The 9486-nt window shown below is 41.2% G+C and overlaps 1 protein-coding gene across 1 annotated transcript in view; it reads right to left on the bottom strand.

The window, feature by feature from the left end:
- The window catches only part of LOC119893321 (voltage-dependent calcium channel subunit alpha-2/delta-4-like), a 164186-nt gene that overhangs the window by 43956 nt on the left and 110744 nt on the right, over nucleotides 1–9486 (bottom strand). Inside the window, exons 21-28 of the mRNA XM_038705395.1 lie at nucleotides 9330–9391; nucleotides 7842–7909; nucleotides 7551–7596; nucleotides 7173–7270; nucleotides 6907–6997; nucleotides 6365–6457; nucleotides 4976–5097; nucleotides 4792–4860 (exon numbers count right to left, since the gene is read on the bottom strand). Coding sequence (XP_038561323.1) covers nucleotides 4792–4860; nucleotides 4976–5097; nucleotides 6365–6457; nucleotides 6907–6997; nucleotides 7173–7270; nucleotides 7551–7596; nucleotides 7842–7909; nucleotides 9330–9391 — 649 coding nt within the window. The remainder of the gene's footprint in view (nucleotides 1–4791; nucleotides 4861–4975; nucleotides 5098–6364; nucleotides 6458–6906; nucleotides 6998–7172; nucleotides 7271–7550; nucleotides 7597–7841; nucleotides 7910–9329; nucleotides 9392–9486) is intronic.

The raw sequence follows: 9486 nt of genomic DNA, 5'->3' as shown, positions 1-9486 counted from the left end.
TTATCACCATCTTGGAGTCCTTCAGGTGTTTTTTAGCAAACTCCATGCGGGCTTTCATGTGTCTTGCACTGAGGAGAGGCTTCCGTCGGGCCACTCTGCCATAAAGCCCCGACTGGTGGATTGCTGCAGTGATGGTTGACTTACTACAACTTTCTCCCATCTCCCGACTGCATCTCTGGAGCTCAGCCACAGTGACCTTTGGGTTCTTCTTTACCTCTCTCACCAAGGCTCTTCTCCCCCGATAGCTCAGTTTGGCCGGACGGCCAGCTCTAGGAAGGGTTCTGGTCGTCCCAAACGTCTTCCATTTGAGGATTATGGAGGCCACTGTGCTCTTAGGAACCTTAAGTGCAGCAGAAATGTTTTTGTAACCTTGGCCAGATCTGTGCCTTGCCACAATTTGTCTCTGAGCTCTTCAGGCAGTTCCTTTGACCTCATGATTCTCATTTGCTCTGACATGCACTGTGAGCTGTAAGGTCTTATATAGACAGGTGTGTGGCTTTCCTAATCAAGTCCAATCAGTATAATCAAACACAGCTGGACTCAAATGAAGGTGTAGAACCATCTCAAGGATGATCAGAAGAAACAGACAGCACCTGAGTTAAATATGAGTGTCACGGCAAAGGGTCTGAATACTTATGACCATGTGATATTTCAGTTTTTCTTTTTTAATAAATTTGCAAAAATTTCTACATTTCTGTTTTTTCTGTCAAGATGGGGTGCTGAGTGTACATTACTGAGAAATAAAATGAACTTTTTTGATTTTTGGAAAATGGCTGCAATGAAACAAAGAGTGAAAAATTTAAAGGGGTCTGAATACTTTCCGTACCCACTGTAAATCTTTAATGACTTGCCAGACCTGTGAACCTCCACCATCACAGTAACATAACACTCCGTAACCCCCGAGCTACATCAGCAAATATCATCGCTATTTGATAAACGGCAGCATCGTCTTTGTGTCGGGATGTTTGAATCACTTATTTTCTCTTTGCTGAGAATCTCTGACTCCTGACACTGATGGACTAAATATTTTATAAAATATTGTGGAAGACAGTGAACCTCTATTGTCGGTTTTACAAGTCTGTTCAAGTTAAGCGTTCCAATATACAAAATGTAATTTGGTCACAACTTCAGATTCATGCTTGAATGTTTTTATTTTACGTCAATTAAAAGCCAGAAATATAAGTGGAAATATTTTAGTGAGACTCAGTTAACGGCTGGTTGTCCAATGTCTCTAGTCAGCTGTTGTCTGAACTGACAAATGTTACTATCTTGTTTTGGTTCATATGTTAAAGTTTCTTGTTCACATTCCCGTTGTTTAACCTGTACTCAGGTTAATGCAGGGTTCACCCAATAATAAAAATCGTTTTAATACCACATATTATTAAGGCTGGGCGGTATACATTTTTTTCTTTTGGGTATTATTGTCTAGGTATTATATACAAGGTGCACTTTGTAACTTGTTTTTGAAAATTGCTCTACAAATAAAGATTATTATTATATATCGGTATAAGAGGTTTACCGATATCATTTCAAAAGAGATATAAAATTAGACAATACCGTTTTTACTGATATACACTCACCTAAAGGATTATTAGGAACACCATACTAATACTGTGTTTGACCCCCTTTCGCCTTCAGAACTGCCTTAATTCTACGTGGCATTGATTCAACAAGGTGCTGAAAGCATTCTTTAGAAATGTTGGCCCATATTGATGGATAGCATCTTGCAGTTGATGGAGATTTGTGGGATGCACATCCAGGGCACGAAGCTCCCGTTCCACCACATCCCAAAGATGCTCTATTGGGTTGAGATCTGGTGACTGTGGGGGCCGTTTTAGTACAGTGAACTCATTGTCATGTTCAAGAAACCAATTGGAAATGATTGGAGCTTTGTGACATGGTGCATTATCCTGCTGGAAGTAGCCATCAGAGGATGGGTACATGGTGGCCAATTGTAGCCTCTTTTTCCTATCTGTAGTGGAGATGAGTGGTACCCGGTGGGGTCTTCTGCTGTTGTAGCCCATCCACCTCAAGGTTGTGCGTGTTGTGGCTTCACAAATGCTTTGCTGCATACCTCGGGTTGTAACGAGTGGTTATTTCAGTCAAAGTTGCTCTTCTATCAGCTTGAATCAGTCGGCCCATTCTCCTCTGACCTCTAGAATCAACGAGGCATTTTCGCCCTCAGGACTGCCGCATACTGGATGTTTTTCCCTTTTCACACCATTCTTTGTAAACCCTAGAAATGGTTGTGCGTGAAAATCCCAGTAACTGAGCAGATTGTGAAATACTCAGACCGGCCCGTCTGGCACCAACAACCATGCCACGCTCAAAATTGCTTAAATCACCTTTCTTTCCCATTCTGACATTCAGTTTGGAGTTCAGGAGATTGTCTTGACCAGGACCACACCCCTAAATGCATTGAAGCAACTGCCATGTGATTGGTTGATTAGATAATTGCATTAATGAGAAACTGAACAGGTGTTCCTAATAATCCTTTAGGTGAGTGTAGTTTGATGTTGAGTTAATTCATGTTTCCGTAAAGTCCTGTCAGCGTTTGCTCCTCCCTGTGCATCTGCACAAAGCCCTCTACTCACAAAGTCTCTAACATGGAAGGAGACACAATGCCGGTGATGACCTGGCTTGTAAAAAAACAACGGTTCAGTCAGTGTTTTCCACATTTAAACTTTACTTTGGCGGGCCGCCCAGGTATATTCAGCGGCACATTGTAGCATTTTTCAGAGAAACACACAGTCATTACGTTACATGTCGGGACAAGGTGGATAGTTTACAAGCACGGATCAGATTAAGCGACAGTGAACACAATAGTGCAGATGTAATTCGTTAGCTACCACGTTGGTTTTGTTTTGAAAGGCTAACATGCGGCGTAGCTGCTGCTGTGAACGGAATCGTAGGACGAAAAGTCCAGAAAACAAGTTCTGTTTTCTTTCGGCGACTTTATACAACGTAGCCTATTACTGATGGAGAAAGTTAAAGTTGGGGGGGCCGTGGCTCAGGAGTGCGGGTAGAGCGGGTTGCCTGTTAATCGGAAGGTCGGCGGTTCAATCCCCGGCTCCTCCAGACTGCATGTCGAAGTGTCCTTGGGATACTGAAACCGAATTGCCTCTGGTGGCTGTTCCACCAGTGTATGGTGAATGGTGAATGCAGATGTAGTGTAAAAGCGCTTTGAGTGGTCGAAAAGACTAAACAGGCGCTATACAAATACGGAGCATTTACATTTACCAGGGAGATATCGAAAGAAGCGGGGCACAGTGTGAAGTGAGTGACACTTAACTAAGTTCCTACAAATAATAAGCCCAGCCCTACATATTATATTATACTGCAATTTAATCAAACCAACTAAAGTATGAAAGCACAATGGAAAATCAATAGTGACCATGGGGCCTAGAATTGTTTATTATCACATTTTCAGTAAGTTTTTTCAGTACTTCCTCAGGGGCCGTATTATAGAAAGTTCCTTATCTTAAGTCTTACGTTAAGATAGGAATTTTCCCAATTATGTCTTACAGAAGCAAATCCTAACTAACTTTAGGAATCCCATCTTATCTTACTTCATCCTATCTTATCTCAGGTTAGGAAAACCTAAATTCTCAATCCAACACCGGTTATCAACTTTTATGTCTGTTACCTAGCAACCGATGCCACTTTTCTCATCTCGCGAGCTAAGCGGCTCTTAATCGCTGTTTTTTGGTCGTTTTCTTTAATGAAACAAAGTGAAAAATGGAGCAGAAACAACAACAAAAAAAACAAAACAAGTCAGATGATTTAGAGGTGTTGGTAACCTCTGTCGAGAAATCCAAATTCACATAACGCTTAACTCGGGAGATTAAAGAGAGAAAGTGGGCTAAAATAGCGGACATAGTCACCGCCGCATATCCAGCTGTCAAAAAGAAAATAAGTCCGTTGACGAGTGATACAAAGAGAAAGGCAGCTGTTGTGTCCAAAGAGCAGAAGAAAACCGGTGGTTCCTCCCGTGCTCCCTCACTGACCCCGGCAGAAACCCGAACTTATCTCAGGAAGTCAATAATGAAGATCAAACAACAATAACAACAAAGGCTGCGGGCTAACGTCATCATCTTTTTCATGTATTTTTTGATTTACATTTTGTTATATGAGACATTATCTAGCGTTACATCGCCTACAGCCTTTCTACTAGTGAGTGTTTTGTCAAACACATCGAGTTAAGTTCCGCCTGTCGACATTTTGTTGATTTTATAAAAGCAATAACAGAGCAGCCATGTGGATTAAACGAGTTAGCAAACACTACCTGGTGGAAAAGTGAAAGTTAGGACGGCTTGAGTTATCCTAAAGTTAGTTAGAGAGTTTATTTGGGATTTTAAGAAGTTTCTGTAAAACAGTTTTCCTATCTTAAGTTAGGAAAGGAATATTGACTTAATCTGTAACGGTCTTATTCCTAAATCAGTTCCTAACCCTTATTACCATGGTTACCAAGCAGTTAAGATCTGCAGGTTAGGGACTTTATTTTCAGTACTTAGCTTAATGCATCCTGGACTCATAAGCAGCAGAAACTGCACAGTTGGATTAACTAATTAAAAACAATTTATTCCGTTATGAGTCAACGAGCTCCAGAAGCAGCAGCAGTGACAGTGTTTTCTGCAGGTCTGATGGTGCCGACTGAAACTCCACAAAAAAAAAAAAGGACTGAATAGATAAACAGCCTGCCGGATATCACAGCAGTTCCATAGTCACATTTAAGACTCCACAGCTTGAATGTTGAGTGTTTTGAATCAGAGCTGCTGCAGTGTGACTCACCTCCGGCCACGGCTGTCTTTACCTCAGATGACACCGTCACTGCTGTCGTCGCTATGACGTACTTCACTCCTGTTGAGAGAACATTTAAACCTGGATTAGCCGATTAGGGACACATCTAATGAAAATGATAAAAAAATCTACTGTTTTGTTGCAGAAATAAAAGTCGAGCGCTGAAGAGACGGACCTTTATCGTTAACGGGGTAGTAGTAGAAGCTTCCAGGAGTGTTTTCCACTGCCAGGCGGTACCACAGGGGGAAGTGATCGATGGTGTACAGGTTGTCTTTATCAACATCAGTCAGAAACCGTCTGTTGAGTGAAAGTTCAACTTCAGATGACATTTTCAGTTTGAAACCTACCACAGAAATTAACTGGTGAATTAATCTAGAAGGCCTGGAAACTTGTAGTATTTCGTCCCTGGACTGTAGCATCGTGGCATTTTGATCACTTTGTCACGAAGCTCAGGCGAACACAGCAGCTGTGAACTGTTTGTGATGATCAGCTCCAAATGTGAGATGGACTGAATGAACGAGAGGCGGCAGGGACTGTCCCTGAATGAATAATGCTGATAATGATCATGATAATAATAAACCAGGGTATGTTAGACAGGCTGGTTGCGTTTGTCCAACAAGCTGTTTTTTGTTTTCAACTGGGTTTTTGTTTCCTTGAGTTTCTTTTTGCTGATATATTGTCCAGATCAGATTTTTTTGATTGACTGACTACATGTTATTTTTTTTAAATATCACCAATATCAGACTTCAGTGTGAACTGGCTGTGGCCTGAAAGTGAATAGTCGAAGAGGTCAATCTCACAGCTGAAGCTTTGCAGCTAAACAAGGATCACGCCATTTTGGCGATACAGAGGTGCTCAACGTCTGATTTTACATAGAACTACCAGTTTTCTCCCAATAAGTTAATATACAACCTATTACAATATACATTTCAACATATAATGCTGTAAATAAAAACTAAACAAAGAAAGCTTTAATAAATGTTTTTAAAGTGTGTGAATAAATCCAGAATTGTAACCCTAACCCTTAAGGTAGGGGGCATCAGTGCGCATGTGTAGGCCTCTACACGTTTATGTGTTGTGAGTGTGGAGTGGCAGAAGAGGAACTGTAGAGACGGAGCCTTAATTTCACCGTTGTTGCGCCGAGCTGTCCGCACCTCGCCGGACGTTTGGATCATTTATCAACATTGATGAACCACACAAAGAATATCGTTTTTTACGTGACAATTCTGATTCAACTATATAAAACATTAGTCGGGGACAGCCCTAGTCCCTACACTGACTTACTCCTTCACAGCCGTCCTCCATGTTTGCGTTCAGCGTTCATTGCAATGACGGTCGCTCAAGAGTGACGTCAGAGTGAGTCCGCATGAATTCAAATCTGACGGTCCAGACACATTTAATAAAATCTGACCCGTTTCTGATTTGGACCAAATATGAAATTGGCCTAAATCCAAAGTGGAAAAGATCAGACTGAATGTGACTTGGACTGTTCATACTGTTCTGAGATTTGGTCTTAAGTGAACTGGACACTTAACCTGTGAACACTGCCTGGGTTGAGTCTTACTTTGCCACTCTGGCCTCCACTCCTGCGTATCTCACAATCCTCATCAGGCCGGCACGAGTACCGAGGAAGGCCGTCTCAATTCCTGGCTCCACCCTGCACACAAATACAAGAGGATGGAAGTCAATTATCTAACAGCTTGTTTAGTCTCTCCTGCAGTGAGCTACATGGAGATCAAACAAACTAAATGACCCAACAGCTGACTTCACTCTCATCCTCTTTTTTTTCTCATCCTCTTTTTTTTTTAAAAAGGCTATTCGTCAGTTCGTACAGTCGTGTTAGTTAAGAGTAAAAATCTGCACAATGACAGCTCATAACACCACAAACGTGAACAGAATTTTGTTTGCGGGAGTCACACCAGAGAAAACTTAAACAGCAGAGAGTTTTTGAAGACACTGCCACTAATGAAGTTTAATTATTCCGTTTATCTTTGACAGAAAACTATTTCCAGTTCAAACTGTTTGTTTCTTTTATTTGTGTCTTTTTGGGTGAACTGACCCTTTCAGGTATAAAACGGTAAATGTGCTGAATATCTCAGGTCTCACCTGTCGTTGAGCATCAGGGCGTTCCAGTACGCTTCTAGTGGAGCCGTTACCACGGCGTCGAACAGCGTCTGCTGCAGCAACACCTCATCACCTGGACAGTCAAACAAACAAAGGGAACTTTTAAGTCAAGGTCAAATAAACTCTCATAACTCTGAACAGGAACTTGTTAAATGTTGTCAGATTCTCATTTTGTCAATAAAAAGTATCTCAGAAATATATGGAGAGTGACACTTCATAGGATTATTATTTTAGTGTCAGAAACCTACACTCGAGGTCGGGTTCCTTCCCCAACAGGTAGCGGATGACGGCTTGAAGCTGAGAGTATTTTCGGTGGCTGGGGTCGATGTCCGTCTCACAGTACGTCCTGAGGAAAAGACCAGGATAAACAGCTACACAGAAACCTGCCTACATGCTGCTGGGAGGTTAATGTTTTCAAGATTTTAGGAAAAGGGAAAGACTTTAATCACATGAGTCCTGACTTTTACTCCCATTACACATAAATGATTTAAGTAGACTGATTAACCTTCTGCTATTCCTGCTCTCACTACTGACCCCTCCCTCAAATTGTAATTCACGGTACAATAAAACAATATTTGTCATTTGCTGATCTATTTGACTCATTCATCCATGTCTTGTTCACATACCACTCAGAGGCGATGCTGAGGTCTGGGGAGGTGAGATCATGCAGGCCTGCGGAGGAAGGTATAAACACTTCAGTCAGTTACAGATTTACGTCCTTGCGCTTCAGTTTGAGCAGCGTTTGTGCAGTTAACAGCCTCCAAGTCCACGTGTATGTGGTTGCATGGATAAAAAAATTTTTTTTGGAGCATTCAGCACATCTACACATGTTGGTTTTGATACATCGACCTGTACACATACAGCGTCAGACACATCAGTGATTATAGTATAGTTATCTGAATTACGGGAAATCGTACCTTCCTCCACAGACACATTTCCTATAAACATCAGCTTTCCGTGACCCCTCGTCAGCACCATGCCGAAGCTGCAGAGACACAGTAAGAAGGTGAAACGGACAGTGAAGCCCTCGACTGGACGTTTAATCTTAAACTGTGTAAAACTCTGTCCTCTAGTGGTTCAATCACACAGATACACCTGTATGTATCAACAGTGAGAAAGAGTCCTTTTGGTGAAATTCGCTGTGCAGGGGTGACGGTAGAGGTCGGTACTGGATTTATGCAGTTGATATCTGTGATGCAAAAAACTGACAACGATACACTGGCCAATATTATTAGTTTTATAATAATTTTATTTTGCTGAGGATGTTTTGAAATGAGACCAAGATGCACCGAGTGAAACATTTAAATCCAAATAAATTTCCCTCAACTATAAACAATATCAGGGAAATCTGTTCAGCAGGATATTCATTTAGTGACTCTCACTGACACACTATCAAAATAAACTGCGTGTTTGCTTTAACCTCTACCTGAATCACTGTTCTGCAATTGAAAGATGCAAGTTTACCAAAACACCAGAGTTTTTTTCCCTGCTACACTGACCGTGAACCTGAGAGAAGAAGTTGATTATATGTTGTGTGTGTAGCACTAAGGAACTCCAAATTTAATTTCATTATGCAGCCTTGTGCTGTATAATGACAAATAAACAACCTTGTACCTTGAGAGAAAAAATCCTATTCATCGTATTTCGATGAATAAACAGGTGATGATTTATATTTATCACCAGTTTTATTGTTATTATAAACACTTTACTTTTCCTCCCCGTTATATGAATGGAAGGTCTAAGGACAGAGGGTGTTGTTTGCTGTACAGATTTGTAAAGCCCCCTGAGGCAAATTGTGCTTTGTGATATTGGGCTATTTAAATAAAACATGTTGTTTTGCTGAAAACATCTTGCTAACCTGCATCTACAATTCTGCTCTTATTTTACTATCTGGTACCCCTGTAGATCCTTTATCTTCGAATGTGTACAGAAAATTTCAGTGTTATTCTGTGGATTTATGTCAAGAAAGAAACCCTTCAACCTCTAAAACCAGATGGTTATTTTGAACGATGCATAAAACACATCCACAGCACTAGAAAGCACTCGGCAGTCGGTCCATGTTCCGAGCTGTGAGCGCAGGACGAGAGGAGGTGGACTCGAACGGTGCTCGAACGCAGTCAAGATGGATTCTGTTTATTCATAGTTTTTACGTGACGTCACGTTCCAAGGGGAAAAAAAAGACGTTATTTTCCGCTGCCTGCCAACCAATAATCAATTGATACACTGTTACTTTGAGTTTATTACTTTTGCGTTGCCAAAATGCTGGATGGTTTTCAGATGCACTAATGAGGAGGAGACAAGCCTGGGCTGTGTTGGGCGAGGGATTCCACATAAGGTAAAAGTAAACATTTTTCGAATCTTTAAAAGTAGTAGAAAATGGCTTGAGGAAAAAAACACTGATTTACCTGAAAGGTGTCTCATCGATGTTTGTGTAGAAGTAGTCATTGATGAGGTACAGAGGTCGTTTCTGTTGGAGGGGAAGAAAACCACATTATAATCACCGCTACTGTTCAGTCATTAATCAGAAAGCTGGGTCCTCATCACACTTAATCAAACATCCAG

Source organism: Micropterus salmoides, unplaced genomic scaffold, assembly GCF_014851395.1.
Source record: "Micropterus salmoides isolate LMB-PRFRI ecotype aquatic unplaced genomic scaffold, ASM1485139v1 Ms_hic_scaffold_8, whole genome shotgun sequence".
Classification (NCBI taxonomy): Eukaryota; Metazoa; Chordata; class Actinopteri; order Centrarchiformes; family Centrarchidae; genus Micropterus; species Micropterus salmoides.
The sequence above is the reverse complement of the archived record's forward strand: the minus strand, read 5'-3'. Positions and strand labels throughout refer to the sequence as shown.